The 23,364-nt window shown below is 44.1% G+C and overlaps 1 protein-coding gene across 2 annotated transcripts in view; it reads right to left on the reverse strand.

Moving 5' to 3' along the window:
* Window positions 1-23,364, reverse strand: part of CFAP99 (cilia and flagella associated protein 99) — a 947,596-nt gene that overhangs the window by 561,411 nt on the left and 362,821 nt on the right. For both annotated transcript variants that reach the window (XM_069632119.1, XM_069632120.1), the window contains one exon: window positions 5,369-5,437. In XM_069632119.1, the coding sequence (XP_069488220.1) occupies window positions 5,369-5,437 (69 nt within the window). The remainder of the gene's footprint in view (window positions 1-5,368; window positions 5,438-23,364) is intronic.

A 23,364-nucleotide genomic window follows, 5' to 3' on the forward strand; every position in this document is an offset into this window, starting at 1 on the left:
AGGTGCTTCTGGAACCGGAGATGGTTCTCCTCAAGTTTAAGGGGAGAAGGGAGGCACCAGAAGAAAGAGATCTACTACCAACTTGTTGCTTGGAGAAGCGACTGACCCTGAGGGAGTTGGAGGCGAATGCGCGAAGAGCTCGAGAAGGAAGATATTTAGGATAGATATTTAGGAAAAAAGAGTTGAAGGTATTGAAGACCCAGGCCCCGGAAGGATGCAGTGGACGATGCAGAGAGTTTTGAACTTAATCCTCGCAGCCACTGGGAGCCAGTGCAGTGATTTCAGTACTGGAGAGATACGATCCCTGGGCTTGAGGCCAAGGTAATGTCTTGCAGTCCTGTTTTGGATAAGTTGCAGAGGGCGGAGAGTAGAAGCAGGCAGATTTAGAAAGTAGAAAGAGGCTGTTGCAATAGTCCAGCCTAGAGAGAACCAGAGCTCTGGAGACAGTGAGCTTCTGGGGGAAGGAGAGGAAGGGAAGAATACCTCTGAGGAGGTGCAGCTGGTAGTGTGACTTCTTAGAGACGTCTGAGATGTGAGGCGAGAAGGAGAGTGAGGAGTCGAAGATGACCCCAGGGTTTTTAGCCTTACAGGTCAAGGCCAATGCCCTCTTGATCAAGGGCCAAGAGAGGCAGGCCAGAGAGCTACAGGGAAGGAGGGAGCGGGTGCGCCGATGAGGAGAATGTCAGTCTTACTGGCATTAAGGCAGAGGTCATTGGCGGCACACCACTCCTGGATAGCAGACAGACAGTCAGAGATGAGGGAAGGAGAGGAGGAGGCCGAGGGAAGCCTGAAAATGAGCTGGGTGTCATCTGCATAGCACTGAAAGTTGGGGCAGAGAGTGGCGATGCAGTGGGCAAGGAGTGCCAGGTATTGGTTGAAAAGCCAGGAGGATAGACCCCTTGGGGACACCATAGGTAGAGAAAAAGATAGCGGAGTGGAAGGACCCAAGTTGAAACGAGCATCTAACTGGACGGTAAATGGTGCGGGCCTAGTACTCACTCAAAAGTACAAGTATCTTGGGCAGTTAGTTGTCAACGTAAAGAATGAACCCCCTTACCACAATGATTTAAAACATAAGACCCAGGCCCTAGTGTCGCAAGAAAAACTATTGCATGCCAAATGTGGTAAATATTCTTTTTTACCTGTGATGAACTATTATAAAGGAAAGGTAGTTCCAAGTTTGACATATGGGGGGCATACGAAACCACCTGAGTAACAACCATACTGGTCGTTATTGAAAAGTTATTTCTGGATGGGGTTACTCCCTGTCCCTAAGTCATTCCCTATCTCGGTTGTGAAATATGAGTTGGGTTTGCTATCATTAAGTGCCATAGTCAGCTGAAATGCCATGATTCTGTATGCAAAGGCTAAAACGAATGAGATATATCAAGCATCCTTGCTTCCTGTGGTGGAAGGTTCTCTAGGATTAAGCAAACCTCTATTTTCTTGGGGGTAAAACCTGTGTAGAATCCATGCAAGCACCAGACATAACATTAGCTTTACTGATCAGGAACCCAGTGAAAGCGAAGACCAAATGTGTACTCATGATTGGATTAAAACCCGTGAGCTGTGTTTAAAGTATAAGGTATTCAAGCATGGTAATTTTGCCCATAAAAAAACTTAATGCTGTCCCTAAATATTTTATTTTATTAGGTTTCCAGACCAATCTTTTAGATCAGAAATCATGAGAATTAGATTTGATTTATGCCCCACTAAGTCGATATTAGTAACTTGCTTTCCAAAAATATATGATGCAACATGTACATACTGTGAGAAGCACGATCAAAGGCAGACTTTTAAGCACATAGTGGTAGAATGCCCTGCTCTGAAGGAAATTCGAACTGCATATCTATTCAAACATTTGTTTGACCTTTCTTATCTATCTGTGAATGACCTGTGGTTGTTGATTCATGATGCACAGAAATTATCATTGAATTTGGATCTGGTTAGATATCTTAGAAAACCTGAACTCTTAAAAAGTAGTGTGTAAATGTTTTAATGAGCTTTGTTTTGACTATTTTAATTTAATGTGATGAGAAATCTTTTAATCGTGACGTACATGAGTGCTCTAAAGATATTAAGTGAGTATGTAATTTATAATACAATGTAAATAAGATTCCTTTTCTGTAACTTTTGGAAAAGTTGTATTACAACTAAAACAAATAAAAACCTTTAAAAAATTGCATCTTTTGAAAAACCTTCACAAAGTTGTCTGTCTCACATTTCTGACCCCTCACACTGCGCTCTTCAATGGGAGCAAAAATCACTGAGTGTCTCCACCCTTGTCGAAAGCCACTCAGCCAAGCAATCCCAACTATTGCCAGACACCAACCACTATCATGGGTTATGCTGACCCCAGTCGCACTCCCTTCAGATCCTTACCAGCCACTCTTCCGACTCGTCTGGGGCCTTCTCTTGGATGGCCTCATTCAATCACCTCCTCTGGGCTCTTCTAGTATATTCTTCCCAGCATGACTCCCCCTGTTCACCTGGCACACTTGGTCCGATCCCCACTTTCAGCCAGGTGAGGGGGTTGATATTTGCCTCATTATTTTGTGTATGCCATCATCAACATGCTCCACAGATCTCTGCGCCCCGGAATGAGCACAGCACTCCACCAGGTCTCTCCCACTTCTGCTCAACCAAGTCCTGAACCAAACCCAAGCGTCCAACCCGCAGCACAGCCTGTCACCGTGGAGGGGCGAAGCAACTGGGGGGTGGAGCACACTCTCTAGGCATCGCAGGGGCATCAGTGGAACAGCATCCTCCTGAGCCAAACAGCCCTGCCTCCCCCCACAACAGTAGTGCAAGGCACAGCAATGTCTGCCGGAATCACGCTAAATCCACCAACATCTTGCTCAGTCTAGCGTGGCAATTGGTGCATCTCACTCCAGGAACCATCCACCCCCCTCTCTGCGATACAGGAATGTTGTAAGGTACAGGCCTCCTTCGTGATTCTCATATATTTGCAGGGGCATTATGGAGCTGATGTTCAAGCGGCCATGTTGGCCCGCGCCCCCTAGCAGTCTCGTCAGTTTTCATTTTAATTTGCATTTGCATCTCATGTGTTTTACTGCAGCAAGGAATTTGTTTTTTCATGGTACCTGGATGTGTTATGTTTTTTTACTGTTTTTTAAATGTAAGTATAATTAATATCAATGTGCTGGTATACAGCAGAAGGAGCCTCACTGTGATGTGGCTTAAAAGCAACAGTGTGGAAGTTATGACATTTGACAAAGCCAAACACTTCACTACATTTTGGGAATTTGAAGCATCTGTGAAGTTAAGGATTGTACAATTGTACAGTAGAGCAACGTTTCTCTCCAGTGCCAGTTGTGGAAGGGGATACCACAGTACCTCCTTGTCATTTCCCTCAGAGCAGTCTTTACTGAATGAATAGGCATTGAGTCCTCAGAGGAAGGCACCCCACTGCCCCCTATAAAAACATTCAAGTGTAATTTAGTACACGAAGAAGAGAGCGACCACCGGTAGGATGCTAGAGTAGAAGGGAATTTCGGCTGGCAGTGGACATCCCAGTAGACAAAGCACTTTTTGTCAGCCTCAGTATTCAATAGCTGCGTTGTCAGTCAAACAACTTTATGTTACGGGAGGGTGACTCAGCCATCTCAGAGGAGACAGAGCTGGATACAGAGGAAGACGTGGTTTCAAGGACAACTGGGAAAGTAACAGAAACAATGATTTCTGAGACCAAAGGGGAGCCGCTGGAACAACTGCTACCCTTCCCTCTTGCTGTGAAGATGGACCCTTGATAAGAGGTGAAACAGAGGAACTGCCGAGAAAAGAGGCACGAGCCATGTGAATGAAAGGACCTCTGTGGCTTTGCCAAACAAATATAGAAAAGAGTATAACCAACCTCAATACAAACAGGTCCTGACTGATTACCCCAAACCTTTTCCCTATCATCTTGAAAGCTGGGAGACTCAAGATTATTCTACAAAGTAGTGGTGAATCCTGCTCAGAGCATCTATCTAAAATACTCCATCCCTGGAATATAAGAGACTTGTTGACACAAAAGGTTCACCTCTACTGAAAGCAACTACCTCTTTGCCACCCACTGCTGGGAGACCTACCTTGTCCCAGCCTACCCACTGATGGAGAACAGGAGCACTGAAAAAGCCATCAGTACTTTCTAAATTGCTCCGAGCAGTCATTGATTTGAGGCCCTGGTTCTGAATGTCCGAGGGGGCCAGGGGAATTCAGCAGAATCGCACCCAAGTGTCTGTGTCTGACAACCATCAATAAAGTGACTTCCAGATCTGAGCAGTAACCAGAACCTCCAGAAACTAACGCAGCACTGCAGGATCCTAGTGAGACATTAGACGATTCACCAATGACGTCAAATTAAACTTGACCATAGGTTCTAAAAACACTGCTCCCATGGACATGAGCTACTGACCGGTTGTTGCAACATTTTTATCCTAGTATAGCTTACAACTTGGTTTGATGGACAGGTAGGGGGAGGACAACCTCCCTACAAATGGGTCAAACAGGCCCCCAAAGAACTCTAGATGTTCACATTGAACATTTCTGATTTGATTGGCCACACAAATTTAGAAGATAGATTGGATAAATTACTTCTGTCCATCGACACTAGAGTATGTGAAGGCCACTAGATCAACCAATCGTTCAGCAAGCTTTACTTGCTAGAGTCTTCCTCCTCAGGTGTTTTTGTCCTCAAGATCCATACTCATCATGTTTTCAGGATAGCCACACAACATACATGTCAATACAGAAAATATTTAAATGAGGGATATTTACAAAGTGGTTAGCCTGAAAACCTGGTGGGATTGGGGCTTTGGCGGACCATATTGGTCACCCACTCGTTTACCTGCCATAAAAAGAGAGAGCGGATAGCATTACACATAACGGACATGTCCCCAGTGAGGACCAGCCAACTCCTCCTTCCAAGGTCATAAATTGAGATCTGTTGATGTATGTAATAATGATGATAATTAGTAACACCTGGTGATACAGCAGATATAAACCTGTGTTAATGTTAGATCACGCCTAATTTTATATCAATGTATTCATGGGCCCGGTTGGTTAGAAAACACTGCAGCAATAGCTGCCATCATCCCACCTGCAATTTCCAGATTCACGCCCACACATGATTTACAATTAAAAAAGGCCATGAAATCAGATTGCGAAGTACTGAAGACTGGTACTGATCATCTTTACATCAGAAGCCCATGCACATTTCTTTACATGCTGATTTCTAAATATATATTTTTATATTTCATCCATTCATTTGAAAGTTTGATGTTTGCTGTTTTCTTTGCATCAACAGCAAGTGAAATTGCACATTAGATGGCACAGTATTCTTCCTTTGCCCCCCTGCACTAGTTACCTTGGTGCTGTCAGACTTCTCTGTATTGGCGCACTTGAATTGTTCAACGTTTGCTGTCAATAATAATTCCTAAAAGTAAACAAAAGGAGTGTAATGGTTAATGAGAGTTTTAGATGACAAGAGTCCAAGGGCCACAGGTGAAGGAAAAATACAAACCTATCGAAGAGCAACCAGGGACCACAGCCTAAACTCACTAAAGGGCGTTCAAGTTACTGAGGCTGACTTTCGGCAGGCCACTTTTACGCATGTATGCACAAAATAGGAAAGGAAGGAGACCGTTGGGTGCAGTGTGAGGAAGAATTACAATCATGGGTAACCCCAAAAAATGAAATAATATACCGATGGCACCAGTTGGAAAATTTGATTACATGGGCATATGATAACTACGCACAAGCCAAAACATTGGGTTTTAAAAATGATTGTTTTTTTTCCAACTTCAAATGGTTTTTGCAGTACATCTCGTCAAATTGAAATGTACAGGTTTTCTATTTTAGACATATTCATTTTAAGTTTTCCAAACATCACATTAATATATGTTTCAACCGTTTAACTAATTCAATTCAAACAAGTTACCTCCCTCACCCATCTTCTCCCCTGGATGTCTAGCAAATGAGGTTTAAGTTCAGGATAGTGCTGTCTTGCAGTGTTAAATACATGCACATTGTCAAGGTTGTTCTTTACATCTCCAACCATCCAACACTCGTAACCTCCAGGGGCACATAATGGCCAAACAGTCTTTCGCTATGTATTGTAGGATTGGAGACCGGGTTTCAAAGAATTAAGACTGGGTGTCATGAATTGAATGCGTTAACCTTTCTCGTGCAATTGTATTCCATAACCTGGACTGCTACAACGTCTTGGAGGGTGATTCACTTTCCCCCACACTCTAGGTATGCACCACTTAGCTGTTAGAGTCAATTTGAAGCAATTTAGCTGCTAGAGTCAATTAGAAGCCACACCCCCTGCCTCACTCTCACCCCGCTCGCCGCGACTTGAAAGTCCTGCCTTCTGTCGAGGCTGCGGCAAAGTCGGGCTAAGTGGGGCTTTGCTGTCTGCCGCTGTCCACGGCGGGAACGCGGCCCATGGTCCTGTAGCCATGCCGCGCTCCAGTGCCCCCGTCCTCCCCAGTACTGCCGATCAAATCACTGCCTGTTATTCAGAACACTATCAAGGTACTGGTTTATTTTTACATTACCATTTCAGTATCAAATTTGTTATCTTCTGACAGCCAACAATTGGACAACCAGTCTACATACTTATGTACGAATCCTAACCTTACTTATCCACCGCTTATTGACACTTCTGCTGCCATAGACCTGGGCCTTTGGAATGCAAGGTCCCTATGCAGTAAGACATCTGCAGTATTGGACATTTTCTTGAGACTATGTTTTCATTTTCTTTGTATAACTGAAACCTGGATTTTACCCCATAACTCAACTGTTGCTGCCTCTCTTCCTTCCTCCCTGTCTTCTTTTGCTCATGTCCCACGATCCATCGGCCGAGGAGGTGCCATTGGTATACTCTGTCACTCCTCCTATTCTTTCATTTCTTCACCTGTTGCCACGCCTGTCTACACCTCCTTTGAGTTTATTTACAAGATTTTCACTGCTCCCCACGATGTTTCTTTCCTTGTCATTTACCGCCCACCTGGCCCACTTGGGTCATTTTGTGAGGATATTGATCACCTTTCTTGTCATATTCTTCCCAGCCCAACTCTGCGTGCTCTATTAGGCAACTTTAATCTCCACCTTTCCTCTATTCACTCAGCTTCTCCCTTTCTTTCTATTTTGACTCTCACTTACTATCCCCACTCACTACTCCTTCTACCCATATCCCTGGCTCTTCACTGGATTCGATTTTTCTTTCTACTTTTACTGCTTCCTCTGTACTAGCTTTACCCATCTATCTTTCTGACCACTCTTTACTCTCTATCATTTCTCCCTCCCATTTCTCTCATCTCCTCTACGCCTCCTTCACCTAAAACATTCTATCGACGCGTTCTACGCAACTTCAACTCTTCACTTTATCTCATCACTTGTACTACAATTCTTCCTTCTCTCGTTCATTTTAGCTCTCTTTCTGCGGATGAGGACTCCTCTACTCTTTCTTCAACTCTTTCTTTAGGCCTTGACTAACTTTATCCTCTCTCCACTTTTCAGCCCACCCGCAAACCTGCCCAACCTTGGCTCTCTTCTCATCTCTGTTTACATGCAGCGGCTTCTCCGTCACTTGGAGAGACCCGATCTTAAAACTCGATCTCCGTCTAAACACTCTGCTTATTTTTCCTACCACACTCCCTGCGAAAACTGTCTAAACTCTGCTAAATGCACCTACTTCTCAGACCTTCTTCATACTCAATCTCTGCCCATCCTAGTCGTCTTCTTCAAACATTAACTCAGCTTCTTTCCCCTCCTTCCCCTCTATTAATTCTACCCTCTCTGCCTCTGATTTTGCTCTTTTTTTCTTCCAAAGTCCACACTTTACTCCAGGACATTGTAAACTCGTTCTCTTCTAATACTGTATTTTCTCCCCCACCTACTCCCTAGATTCTTTTTTCTGACTTTGCTCCTGTCTCTGACCCTAATGTAATACTCCTGTTGGCCAAAGTTCATCCTACAGCAGCATATTCCATCTGTTCTTATTCCTAAAATCAATCCTTCTCTCATACCATTTCTTGTCTCTTTCTTTAACATTTGCCTTTCTACAACCATCTTTCCCATAGCCTTTAAACACGCAACCATTATTCCCATTCTAAAAAAATCCTTATGCTAATCCTCTCATCTTTTCTTTTTTTTATATATTTCTTTATTGAATTTCCAGTAAATTACAACAATTTCGCATATATCTAACAAGATTTCACAATAAACATGTAAATCCATAATTCTTGAACATCCACAATATAGATTTCAGGAATTAAACCCTCCTATGCGAAACGTAAAATTAATCACCACCAAATACACTCATTACCACCACAAACAAACATCAGACAACATAAACAACAAGAGAAAAGAAGAGAATGAAGATGGAGAAGAAATAGGGAAGAGAAAAAAAAACACCTTAAATGTTCCGTCCAATTTCCCACTAATTCATCCATAAAGGTCATCAAATGGTCCCCATAATGACAAGTACACCTCTTCTTTATCCTTATTTTTCAATTAGATTTTCTCATATTGTGACAATATTTCTAATTCCATCAACCAGTCTTCAACCTTAGGTTTCTTCCTCGTCTTCCAAATTCTGAGGATCAACTTAATTGCAATCATCACAGCCTTTTCAATCCATAAATTATACTTCCTAGTTTTCGTACATCTATCTTCATGCGAGAGCAAGATTATGTTTACCGCAGATCTTGGCAGGTTTATACCAAAAACCAAATCAATCATATCTATTACATCTTCCCAAAACGTTCGTACCCTTGTACATTCCCATAGCAGATGCAAAAGCGTACCTCTGCCAGTAGCACAGCTCCAACACAGGTCATCCAATCTCAGTTTTAACTTAAACATTTAAACCCACCCAATAATTTTCTGTCGAATCAAATGCAAAGTCATATCTCCCTTCAAATTTACACCTACCCTTAAAATATTCCTCCAATCATTTTCATATATGAACCTACTCACATCATTCGCCCAGGCCTCTTTCAACCCATCCCAAGCTAAAACATGACCCCCTTCCAAGGGCATAAACTGCATATAAGTCCTTACACCATACTCCAGTCCCTCTAACCATTTACTAATCTCAGGTTTCACTCCAATTGTACCACTAGCCATATTCTTCCTTTGATTAATCAAGGCAACCAGATCCAAATATCTATTCAATTCTCTCTGACCTAGATCAAATTTACCTTTAAATTCATCAAAATTCAGCAATCTGTTTCCATCCAAAATATCTCCCAGCTTCAGAGTTCCCCTCTGAACCCAACTCTTCCAGTACAGACATCGATTATTAATTTGTAGCGCTTCATTATACCAAATAGAGGCATCCGAGCTAAAACCATAACTCTGTTCATTATCCCTAAACCATAACCCCACAGCTTGTCTAGTTGCCAGTATCGTTGGCACGTTTAGCCTTTTATTAGGCAAACTTCCCATACTTTATATGTTATCCAAATGAAATGGTGCACACAACTCCCTCTCCATTCTCAACCAAATTGGTTCCTTAGCATGTTCTTCCTTAAAATAATGTGAACTCTTTTTAAGCAAAAAAGCATTGCAGTATTTCGTCATGTCTGGATAGCCAAACTCACCTTCCTCAATCAACTCTCTGCATTAACATACATTTTGGAATACAAGGTCTTTTATTAATTCCCCACAAAAAGGATTGAAAAAGTTTATCTAACTTGGACAATTGTTTTCTATATATTCGCAACGGTATTGATTGAATAATATATAACAATTTAGGTAACAGAACCATTTTGATTGCATTGATTTTCGTCCACAGGTTCAAATGTAATCCCTCCCATTTTTTAATAATCAATGATATTTTAGGTAGCACCTTCTCCAAATTACACTGAACTATTTTACCCAGCTCTCCCACAATATGAATACCCAAGTACGTAACACCTCCAGGCGACCAATTACAATTACAAGATACTACTATCATATGTTCTAGATAATGGAAATATCACAGTTTTTTCCCAATTAACTTTGTGTCCAGATAATTTTCCCACTTCTTAAAACATTTCCTTCAGTATAGCCCCACATTCTTCTGGATTAGACAACAAAATCATCATATCATCTGCGTAGGACAAAATTTTGATCTCAGTTTTCCCTACCCTTGTCCCTTTTATCAATTCACATTGTCTGATGTATTCCGCCAAAGGGTCCAATGCCAAATTAAACAAAAACGGCGATAGCGGACAACCTTGACGTGTTCCCTTCAAAAGCGGAAATGACTTTGAAATCTCCCCATTAACTTGCACCTGCGCCCTAACATCACGATGGATACACTCTATCATCTTCATAAACATTGGTCCAAATCCCATTTTCAGCAACGTATATTCCATAAATGTCCAGTTGACCCTGTCAAAGGCCTTTTCAGAATCAAACAAACCAACAATATAATTCAAATCTTTTCCATAATGTGTGCCAATCACATTTAACAATGTCTGTATATTATCGTACCCAAACCGTCCTGGACTAAAACCTACCTGAGACCCATCAATCAGATCACCTATACATGACTTCAATCTATTAGCCCAAATTTTTGTAAACATTTTTAGATCAACATTCAATAGAGAGATGGGTCTATAATTCCCACATTTCTTATGATCCCTATTTGGTTTTGGAATTACAATAATCAACGCCTCTTTCATCGAATCACACATTATTCCAGTTTGCAAAAAATCATAATAAACTTCACATAAAGTTGGTGCCACTAGAGAGTCAAACTTCTTATATAACTCTGCCACCAAGCCATCCGGCACAGGCGATTTCCCATCCTTCATTTGTGAGATAGCAGTATATACTTCAGCAACATAAATCACAGAATCCAACATGTCCCTTTTCCCTAAATCTAACTTAGACAGAGAAATGTTATCAAACATGTTTTCTAGGTTCTCTGTACTGGGATATATCTCCTCCTTGTATAACTGCTCATAGTGACCACTAAAACACTCACAAATGTTATTTTGTCATATGTAAAGTAACTCCTCCATCTGTTTGAATAGAAGAGACACATGTGTCCGTAATCATCCCTCTAAACCTAACAGCCAACAATTTGCCATTCCTGTCACCCGATTCCCAAAACCGTTGCCTTGAATAAAACATACTATTATTTGCCAATTGTTGTACACGATCATGCAATTCTGCTTCCAATTTTAACAATCTAATTCTATTCTGATCCAGGTTATCAATTGCACATACCTTCTGCATAACTTTAACCTCCTCCTCCAATTTACTAATCTCCTTTTGTTTTGTGTTCTTAGCATGCGTACCTCTACCTATCAACTCACCCCGTAGTACCGCCTTAGAACAGTCCCAGACAGTCTTAATTCCGATTGTACCTTTAGTATCTTCAAAATAAACTCTTATAAAATCTCCCAAACCCTTTGTGACTAACTAGGACGTTCGCTTGCATCCTCCATCTTTTGGATCGCACCCCTGTGTATTCCGAGTTAATTTGCATATCAAGCAAAGCATGGTCAGATATGCCCTGTTCCTGAATATTCGAACCCGCTACCTGATTAATGACTGTTTTACTGACAAAAAAATTATCTATTCTAGAATACGAGTTATGAACAGGAGAGTAAAACGAGAATTCCTCCTCCCCAACGTGAAGCTCTCTCCACACATCAGCCAGCCCATACTTAAATACAACATTTCTTAATTCCTCACTGACCTTGTCATCACTATATCTACAGTCAGATATCCGGTCAATTTTACTGTCCATCACTATATTAAAATCTCCTCCCACTAACAGCATATCACCTTGCATTTCATCCAACAATGCTCCCAATTGGTTGAAAAACTGTACATTTGGGGAACATGGAGCATAAATCGTCCCAATTGTCATCCTCTTCCCAGCATAGACTATGTCAAGTAACAAAATTCGCCCCTCATCATCTGTCAATGTATTCTCCACTTTCACCGGAAGACTTTTCCTAAACAATATACTCACCCCCCTCGATCTAGAATCAAAATAATTTCTAATTTCCGTCCTATCTCTCTTTTACTCTATTTATATAAGCTGCTTTTGGAGCGCCTTGTCTATTGTCAGATATCTTCTTTTGTCAATGATCTATCTCTTCTTTCATGCTTTCAGTCTGGGTTTCTTCCCCGTCACTCCTCTGAGACCGCTGTGATCTGTGTGCTTAACTCTCTTCTGTCTGCTCGCCACTCTAAACACTCCTCCTTTCTTATTCTTCTTGATCTATCTGCAGCTTTTGACACTGTCGACCATTCTTTGCTTTTGGACTCTTTTTCTTCATTTGGTTTTATGGGTTCTGTTCTTTCCTGGTTCTCTTCTTATCTATCTAATAGAACTTTTTCTGTCTCTTGGGGTGGTAAGACCTCCTCATCTTTCCCTCTTGACCACAGTGTTCCCCGAGGCTCAGTCTTAGGTCCTTTTCTATTTTCACTATATACTTCACTACTTGCTCCTATTATTTCTTCTTTTGAACTTTCTCATCACTTCTACGCCGACGACACAACTCTTTCCATGTCATTCACTTCGGAAATTCACCACACTCTTACAACTTGTCTCTCTGCCATTAAATCTTGGATGGCGTCTCACTTTCTCACTTTAAATGCTGGGACGACTGAGGTCTTATTCTTCCCTGCTAACATTCTTCCCCTTTACCCCCCACCACTGTCTATTTCCTTCCCTCCATCTACTCTTTCTATTTCTCCTACTGCACGCAATCTTGGTCTTTACCTGGACTCTAATCTCTCTTTTACTCATCACATTTCTCTTACATCTCGCTCCTGTCACTTTCATCTCTATAATATTCGTAAAGTTCGCTCTTCTCTTAATTTCCATGCAACTAAACTTCTTATCTCTTCTCTCATCTTCTCTCGACTTTTCTACTGCTCTGTCACGCTCTTTGGTCTTCCATGTTCTCGCCGTGCTCCCTTAAAATCAATCTACCATTCCTCTGGTCGTGTACTCTGTCTCCTCTCCTATCGTAATTCTATTTCAGCAGCACTTGCCTGTCTTGGCTGGTTACTTTTCCATTCCCAACTTAAATTTTATTTTCTCTGGTTAGTCCTGGACTGATGAATTCTTTTTAGGGATGTGAGCGTAAGCTAAATCCACAAGTCTGAATACCTGTGATAACATTGAATTGATATGTAGAGTGATAAAGCAACCTTTTTTCAGCACTTAGTGACAATTCACAATGTTCACTGTGGTAATTATTATTATTAATATTATTATTATTAATGTTATTATGCACCCACACAGTTCCGGACCGCATTGCATGTAAAATGGATGTAAAAACATATACGTACACACTGGGGGATAATAGATGAATGCTGTCAGATGTAAAACTTAGATTAGGTACCAGGATACCTGCCAATTGTGAAATGTTTTTGACAAATCCAATATCCAATATCCACTAAAAGCAGACAAAACAATCAGTTTGAAATAAACATGGTCTGGCCATTTACTATAAGACTGTTATCTTGTATTAGTACCCGGTGGGGGCGTGGCTTCAACATCCCAGCCAATGAGGAGGCTCAGAACGGCCTCCTCTGGGCTGAAGGCCGCCATCTTCCCCTGCTGGCTAAAGATAAGTGTGTGCTTGCGTATGTCCCATTCCCCGTTCCCTCATCTTCTTTGCGCTCCCGTCCTCACCCCAATTACCTGGCCCTGCTATGTCACTCGCCAGCACCGCAAACACTGGAAGGCTTAATTATATTACAGGAAGAGCAACTGATGAGAGGCCACACCATTGCCACTGTGGCGCTGCCCCATTAAGGGCGTATGCATGTGGTGGGATGATGTTGCACTCCGCTGCATGCAGTATAAATAAAATATGCGTTCCCAGCCGCGACAGAGCGACTGGGGCGCCCGAACCATACACACGTGTGTGACACTGTGTGCGGGAATGGGTTACCGGGGGGTGCCGGATGTGACCGGAGCACCAGGGACTGGGGAAAAGACTGGGATTAAATTCAAGGAAATGGAGGAGGGGGGCTCCTCTCCCTTCTCCTGTGACTGCTTATGTGGGTTACAGCATGAGTTTCAGGTAGAGGGAAGGAAAACCGCCTCTCCTTGAAATAACTTCAGCTCTTGTCACTTCCTTTCATCTGCACTTACCACATAGATTGGAAGGAGCTGGAGAGACGGTTTGATAGTAGAGAGGGAGGCATCATGTACGTTCATATGGAGACAACAAGTAATATGCTGGGCTGATTTAAATGTCATTAAACAATGGAGCCTTGTAGAGCATTGCACACTCCTGCAGCCAAATGTGATAATGCTTTGGCTTTGTGGCATCTTAGAACTTCCAGTAAAGTATGCATCCCCGGATTGCACGACACAGAAAAGAGTTGTGGAGAAGATGAACGGATTGCTCAAGAGTAGGTTGGCGAAACTGTGCCACACACTCAAAAAGAACTGGATGTATTGCTTACCCCTGGCGCTTTTTGAAAATGAGAAACCAACCCAGTTCGGACCACCACCTGTCACCGCATGAAATAGTGACAGGTAGGAGGATGCACACAGCCCACTCACCCTTGCGTAGGCAGTCAGACGCACACCAAAGCGCCACTGTGTTAGGGGAGAAGTTCCATGAGTATCTCAAACTTGACAAAAGCAGCACAAGCCATAGCCAAGCAAATAGCACCGTCCCCTTCACACAGGACAACTCTACCAACACAGTAGCTCAAACTACAGAAGCCCAGACTGCCAGTTGATGACAGGTGACATGGTGTACGTGAGAAGTTTTGTGCGGAGATCTATTGTATGCCCACGTCGGTCAAGGTACAGGCACTAAGGTACTGGGTACATTTGACAGATGTGTGTAGAGCCCGTGGAAGCATAAATGGCACAGACCCTAAAGAAGGTGAGGATGAGGGTAGCACACAAACGTAGAAAATAAAAGTATACAGGGACAGACACCATATAGCATGAGAAAAACTCAGGACTGGTAAACATGTAAATAGTTGTACAGTATAATAATGTTTTGATATGTGTATGACAGATTGAGATGACAATGAACTGTCTACTCTCTCTCTCTCTCTCTCTCTTCCTCTCCCTATTTATCCCTTCAGTCTTATTGTACAGTTGAAACATGTGCACGAAAATAAAAAATGTTCCTTCCTTAGCAATGGATTGAACGGACAGTATTTTGCCTCCCTCAGTTGCCTTCCCCCAGACTTGAGGTGTGGGGGAGGGAAACGGAAGGACGCGGAAGACCAAAGAATGTGTATATATATAGAGATGATAATGAAACTTGGCTTCGACTGATACAGAGAAATGATCATGACCCGGAAAAGAGAATTTAAAATGTACAAAATAATGATTGTAAAAAACACACGCAAATAATATGCACGATTAACAATTGCTCATATTTTGTTTTAATAGGAGCCTCAATGGGCATGGACGAGGCCCCAGCAGCAACAAGTGATAGTGTAGATAGGAGTAGATGGAGGAGAGAGGCGTATCCTAGTTATTCATATGAATGTGTGCTGTTTGTGTGTGCAGTAGTATTCTTTTCAACATTGTTTGGCCTGTTTCTATATTCGATAATTGTATACATATCAATTGATGTTGGCCAGGGGGATGTGGGTCTGGAAACAATCAAGAAAGGGACCCATCTGACCTGGGACAGCGCCAAGTTAATATGGGGTTATAGGACATCCGAGGATGAATATAATAATGATACCACAAGTGTTCCCCACATCACAACGATGCAGGCCACCCCAAAGTCCCCACAAATAAATGATTCCCACTTTAGTGTGTATACGATGAATGACAGAACCCCTTCATAACTAACGTGGGTGCAAAATCACCCTTACCCAACAACCGTGCCGCTTTCAGAAATGGCAACATCTAACGGCCCAACCCCTAAAGAAGGGGGTAATAGGAGTGAGCACATGGTAAGCACGTACTACAATTTATACACTCAATGGGATGGCAAAATGGGTGACCGGCATAGCCAGGGGACTGAGGGAGGGGGGCTTAGGAGAAAGAAGAGGGAAATGCCACGAGAATGTTGGGAAGAACATTTAAAATTCGTCTTAGACACAGTTGATGATCCCCAGCACCCCCACCAAACAAATAAGTGGTATGCAGACATGAGCAACACAGCAAAGCAGACAGCTAATAAGAGCTGCTATGTCTGCTCATGTCATGATGCCTACCCCCGGGCATCCAGACCTAGTCCAGCAACCGCGGAAGCAGGCATCATGTTACCCTGAGAAAGCCCAGCAACCCTTGTTAGGGGCTATATGGGTACAGTCCTGGCGTCTATGGCGCCAGGCTCATATGGGGGAACAGTCCTGGTGCCATGGACGCCAGGCTCATATGTTAAAACTTACCTGATGCAGACCATCCTGCTAGAGATCCAAGCCCATGTGAGGCTTGGAAGGAACTACTTTACCTAGGGACTATTTTGTTACTCGGGTGTGGTTGTGGAGGAATACTTACCTGGGACTACTTTGGAGGCTATTTAAACCACGCCCGAAGGGGAGCACACGCTTCGCATTATTCTGCATCCTGCAGCGTAACGCTCACCATGTCTGCAGTCTGCAGTCAGCATCCAGCCTCGTGCCACGCCCGCCTGGAGTCCAGAGCGCCTAGAAAGAAGGGGAAAGAAGAAGAAAGGTTACAACAAGAACATTGGGTTTCTTACCTGATTCCGGATTCATCACACCTTGAAACAAGAAAAAGACTTTATTTAAACACGTAGCATCACCAGCAGCAGCGCCGCGCCATTCTCACCGTTCCTCGCAGCATCTCTACGATCAGGCGCGGCCTCCATCATTATGTTGCCGCATTCCAGCACCTAAGGGGGACAAGAAAATAACAAGGTGAGCCGAGGGGAAACAAACAAGGACAATCCCTTGCCACCATATACTTAGCTGATTTTACCGCGGGAGGTATTATTCACCAGCACGCCAAATCTTCTTAAGCCGCACCTGTAAGGAAAGAGAAAGCAGCAAGTTAAACTTTGGCATTATTTATCGGACAGTACAGACTCTTACCTGAATGCTTTAGCTGCCACAGAACTATCTTCTTTTGGGTCTAAGCTGCAAGATAAACAAAGGAATTGAACAAGAGTGATTATTCAGACATTTTTGAACTCTTAAGAACTATATGCTTACGGCCCTTCGCTAGGAGTTTTGGAGCCAAGATTTGTCTAGAACTCTTCCAATATACTCAAGCCAGCGAAGTAACTGGCCATCAACGCGCCCCTGCGTTCCTCGCAGGATGGAGAGCTCATCATTCAAAACTATAAGGTGAGCTTTGTGAACGGGAATATCAGAGGTGATAAATGGGGACGCAGTGAGGGGCTATTACTCAGATCCACGGGTGGCTGATTCCCTTTCTCCGCCTTTAGGAGACTACCTCTACGGGTCAAGCAGCCGAAGCTAGGTGGGCCAGTCCAGTCAGTCATCTCTGCACTACGCATCACATTGGTGGAGACCGTGGCTATCCAGTTCCACCCGACACCCCTGTGGGAACCAGGTGAGCGTAACAGCTCACTCATACCTCATGCCTCAGGCACTCCCAAGGTACTACTGCCACAAGAAATTCCATTTGCAGAGGCCCAATGTCTCCTACATCGCGCGCTATGCAGAATCAAAAATACCTTTCAAGCGCACATAGTTTCATTCAAACTTTTGCAGAACGAGCGGACATGTTACTCCCGGCCACAAGGAGTGATTTGTGTAAAAGAGCCTTTTTTGGTAATAAAGGGAACATTACACTTGGACAATAAATGGCAGAAGGAAGAGATATTGTGCAAAGCAGAAGCGCTGCGAGGACTGTCTGAAGAAAAACTCTCATGGGTACAGAGAACATGTGCTCCCATTTGGACTGAACACATAAGCAAACTCACGTGTGTCACTGCCATCGAGAAACCCTTCAAGCTGCTGAAAAACATTTCGTATGAACTGTGCTTCCACAGAGAAGGGAAAAGAGACATGGGGAACAACAAAAACTGCAGCAAAACACTCTTAATACCTGACATGAAAAAGGGAACGGCGGCGATGATGGACACATATTGTGTTTGCGGCAACATGCGTACCTGCATCTCCCGCAATCATGGAGAGGCACGTACTCCCTGGCAACGCTGCATTCTGCGCTAATGGTGATCCCTGAGAGCCACATCTATGAAAGAAGTAAACATGCGACAATCCAAAAAGAACCATCCCCAAGAAAGATGTACAACATCCACTCCAAAGAAAGAAGCGAACCTCAAACTACATTTCAGCCAAGTCCTTTGGCCTAAATACCGGATCTATTCCAATTGTTCAGCTCCGTAGAGACATTTTTCGCGTCCCTCGTTCCCAGCATACAGGCGAGAGCGAATGCCAAGTGGCTCCAAATCACAAGGTGGGAGCTCATCCAAGTGGCCAAAGACACTGAAGAAGGGTTCAATGCCATCAAAGTGGAACTTGGAGCCTTGCGATTAATGACGACGCAAAACCGATACGTGCTGGATCTATTAACAGCAATCGATGGGGGTGTTTGCCAAAAAATCGGGAGGGCATGTTGCACATTTATACCTTCTGCAGACGCTGAGAACGGTTCCCTCACACATGTGATAGCAGCAGTGCACGACCTCGGCGAGCGGATGAAGGACGAAGGAGGAGCACAGCCCAGCACCTGCTTCGACAATATTTTTTTTCATGGGTACCTTCCTGGCTCGGGATGACGGTAAAACTCCTCATACCACTCATCTTTTTGCTCCTCATCTTTTGTGTGTGTCAACTGGGACGCCGATGCTGTGCAAATGCAGTACCAAATGGTGCACTGATGATGGTAACAATGGGACGTGCAAATGGTGTGGCACAAATTAAGCATGAGGCGGAGGTGCAAACAGGAGATAGTACAGAGCCCAAGTATAGAATGACTGCCATATACAATACAGGATATATAGTGGATAGCCTATATCACACGACCATAAAGGAACCCAGAGAATTACAATGGTACAAGGAAGCATGGGTGGACCTGGAAGGTGATGGAGGTTGTATCTATATTTTGCCAAATAAGAAGCCGCCCTGCTGCCCTTCCTAGAGGGACAAACAATGATAGGAGGAGACTTTAATGGTGTCCCGGAGCCGCTGATGGACAAGTCAGACCCCCCCCCCCCACGGCACAAGACTCCAAAATAGCCAAAGGCCTTCGACACCTCTTCAAAGCTCTGGAAGTAGTGGACACTTGGAGAGTTCTAGCGCCAACATCTAAAGATTACTCCTTTTTCTCCCACATACATTGCACCTCATCTCGTTTAGACCTACTGCTAGCCGGCCCGCAACTCCTTTCCTTCACAGACGAAGTATGCATAGGCACAAGAGTGCTATCAGACCATGCTCCGGTGAGCCTAACAGCACGCATCCGAGCCACCCACGAGACCACAATGGTCCCTCTACGACCTGATCTTCCATGATATGGCTCTCCGAGACACCCTGGCCACAGCCATCCAGCATTACTTCAAGGAAAACCTGACCGGCCCCACCTCAATTGCCACAAGATGGGAAGAAATGAAAGCGGTCATCAGAGGAGAGCTTATAGCTCACACGACAGCCTTCAAAAACACTGTGCCTCTCTACCGGAATAACTAGAGAAGGACATAGCCGAAGCAGAGAGGAATCACAAAAAGGGATGGTCACCGAAAGCCGCCCGGGCACTCTGAACCGGCCATAACAAGCTAGAAGCACACTACGTGGAACAGACAGCTCAATCCCTATACCAAACTAAGCAGAGCTACTATGTACACGGCAACAAAGCCAACAAGTTCCTAGTTAGTAAATTAGCCAAAACCCGCCGCCAAAATCGGCTTTAAAGACCACAAGGGGATCACCCAATACGCAGAAGAATCTAAACTGCAACTGGAGTCCACACACCTAATCAACACCATGACAGCCACCACACAGAATCCGAAGACACAAGAGCAATATATTGCAGAGGCCGCCCTCCCACACATTCCGGAGGCGGATAAAAAAGCTTTTGGAGCTCCCCATCTCAAAGGAGGAAGCGGAACAGGTGATAAAATCCCTAAAACCCAGAGCCCCAGGCCCAGATGGATTGTCGCCCAAATTTTATAAACTTTTCAGCTCTCTCCTCGCGGGCCCCCTGCCAGAGCTCCTAAACTCCTTTTGAGAAACATGCTCAGTGACCCCGTGTTAAGACTTGATGTGGGAATAAGAGACATGCGGACTATGGTTTATATTTCTCAAGTGCTCTTTTATTTTTTTAACTACAAATAAACTGGAACTAGACAAGACAGAAGTATACTGTAGCGTGGAGAGGTCTTCAGGTTGAAGGTATGTGGCGCCTTATGATGACCAGTTTATTGTTGTAGGCCTAACATACAAGTCATCAAAAGCATTACTTCATGGAACTTCACCAAAGAGAATAAGAGCTTGTTCTTGTTAGCGTAGCAAGAAACACTTCAATGGAAAAGGGGGGAAAGACTTCCCTTATTTTAATTCTGTTCCTTCTCTTTGAGTTCGGTAGGCAGGAAATCTGAAAATAACCTCACAGGGCCACTGACTTGGGACTCTCAATCCCTGGATTGATTCCTCACTTTAGTGCCCTCTCACACAGTCCTTTACTTGCTGCACAGAACTCTCTTGAAAGAAAAACACTCTTCTTAATAATTCGTTCGTAACGTTCCTTCTAAGGTTGACTTTCCCCACTTTACGCTGAGAAACACACTTATTTGATTGTTCCCATAGGCAGCTAGGTTTTAGCGACAGGTCCGCCTCTCTGTACCCTCGTGACTTACTGTGACACTTCGTTGATACGGGCCGCAGTGATCATACCGCTGATCAGCCCCTCCTTCCTTGTGTGCGTCTTGCGATGCTCTGATTGGTTGGAGACGGAAAGCTGTCAGGGCCCCTTCTTCCTTTAGCAGCTTCTGTCATGCGGACTTTGATCAACTGATGGAAGGGACTCACACAGCTGGAGATAGATCCGCTCTCTCCGCTTTCCGATCAAGACAGCTGTTACAGGGGTTCGCTCTTCACGTCGCTCCGCCCCCTTCTCTTGCCTCCTATTCTCCATCAGCTCCATTCTTCTTCCGAATCGACCTCAGTGAAACTGATCAGTCTCCGCTCTCACTCTAGTTAAGTTTTGAGACAATAAACTTCTAAAGCGTGCGCAACGGCGCAATTAATTTCACTCAGGCTTTCTCTAGTACGCCCATTGATAACGGACGTCTTTTCCCTTTTCTTCTTCTGAGATCTCCTAGCAACCAAAACAAAACAATTCCTTATTAAAGTAAAGGACCTGAACAGCTTCCCTTCTTGTCATTATTATAGACATTCCCATCCACAAGATGAAGGGTTCCTTGTAAGGAGTCCCCATTACACCCTGTCAATGCAAGAGTCCCCCACCATTATGCTGCTCAAATCAGGAAAGGACCCAAGGGACTGCACTTCAGAGAACTATTTCGCTCCTCAACATAGATGTGAATATTTATACCAAGGTGCTAGTAAATAGGCTAGCGAGTACTCTCCCGACGCTTATTAATGCAGATCACACATGCTTCATTGCGGGGTGAAGCACCAGAGACAACATCCGCCGAGCCCTGAACCTGGTGGAGATAGCAGCAGGAGACCACCAAGAACTAGCCTTACTCACCCTTGACGCAACTAAGGCCTTTGATCCGGTCAACTGGTCATTCATGGACCTAACTCTAAAAGCATTTCAATTCGGCCCCAACTTCTGCACCATGGTACTAGCCAACTACATGGCCCTCAAAACAACTTTGAGAGTAAACCAACATAAATCGGCCCACATTCCACTCATGTGTGGAACAAGGCAAGGATGTCCGCTTTCCTCACTAATCTTTGCCCTAATCATGGAACCTTTTGCCCAGAGATTCTCCAACAACAACGACATCGAAGGAAAAATGTTAAAAGGGGAACAATACAAGAGGTCCTTGAACGCCGACCAATAGCCGAAGCTCGCTACCGGTAGTCCTGACTGAGCTGGAAGCCTTTGAACAAGTGGCAGGCTTCTCCATCAACTATACCAAGTCGGAGGCTCTAGGCGTGAATCTAGCAAACGAGACTCTACACCTCCTCCGCCCAATCTGCCCACTGAAATGGAGCACAATGACCAAATACCTGGGAGTACACATTGTGGCCGACCCCAAAAAGTTATATGTGTCATGCGTCCGGGCGCATGGCGTCTTTGGCATCATTGGAAGCTGGTCCGCCATTGATTGTGCTGTCGCATTTACTCGCGCATTTCATCATGCGGTCTAGTTATTTTTGCAAACATAGTGGCCGCCTGGAGGTTCTTATTCTCTTCCCTCCCGGCGGCCCAGTGCATTGCAACTGCGGTATTGTGCTTTTTCACTGCCACTCCAACGCTAGTGCTTTTTGCTTCCTTTTTCGCTTCGTTCCACACTGGAACGCTTTTCTTTCCTTCGCGCCAATTTCTTGCGCGTCTCTATCCCTCTCTAGCTAGCTCGCTTCGCAGCTCTTTCCCTTGCCGCTGTCCTCTGCCAAGCCTGCAGCCTCTCTCTCTCTCTCATCTCCCCTCTTTTTCTGACTACCTGGTTTCTTTCTGGTTTCCTTCCTTTTTGCCCAGAACGCTTTCCCTAGTGCTGTATTACTCCTCCGAGAGCCTACGCTATTCTTAATGCTCCGGTCACTCCTTACTGAGGGTTCTTCCCTGTTCTTCTACTGTTCTACAGTTCCCTCTGCCTTATCCTAGGGGCTGATTCATCACACCGTTCTTTCTATCGGTTCCGGATTGTTGGCCACGGACTCATTTGGAATCTTTGCTACGTTTACTACAACTGCTCTACAATTCGTCTCTTGGGGTGTTTTGTGCCTTTTAAGGCTTTTTCTCCATTCCGGCTATCCCGGAACAGGGGCCTCATTGCTGCTGTTAAAGGGCAACAGTAACTGTGGCTTCTTAACAGGGTAGACCATCCTCATCAAAAACAAGAGAGACTTCAACACCCGGAGGAGATCATTGAAGGAGGAATTTGACACTGAATCATCAGTATGGAGGGAGAGCTCAGTGAATCAGGGGAAGACGAAAGAGGAATTGACAGATTGCAATGCCCAATAACAAACATGGCTACGGCTGAACAGATACATGAATTGTTGTCAGCGGTCCAGGGTCTGACGATGGAGGTACAGAACCTCAAGGCTGAAAACAATGTCCTACGGCAACTGGTGACTACTCCAGAACAACTAGCAGAATTACCTCCCATTGCCTTACAAACAGGGAAATATGACAGAACACCCAAGAAATTAAAGGAATTCTTGGATGCTTGTATGATCCATTTCACATTCCGAGCCACAACATATACATCAGAACATACGCGTGTAGGCTTCATGATATCAAACTTAAAGGGT

The sequence above is a fragment of the Ambystoma mexicanum genome, chromosome 6q (genome assembly GCF_040938575.1).
Source record: "Ambystoma mexicanum isolate Mex_15411 chromosome 6q, UKY_AmexF1_1, whole genome shotgun sequence".
Taxonomy (NCBI): Eukaryota; Metazoa; Chordata; class Amphibia; order Caudata; family Ambystomatidae; genus Ambystoma; species Ambystoma mexicanum.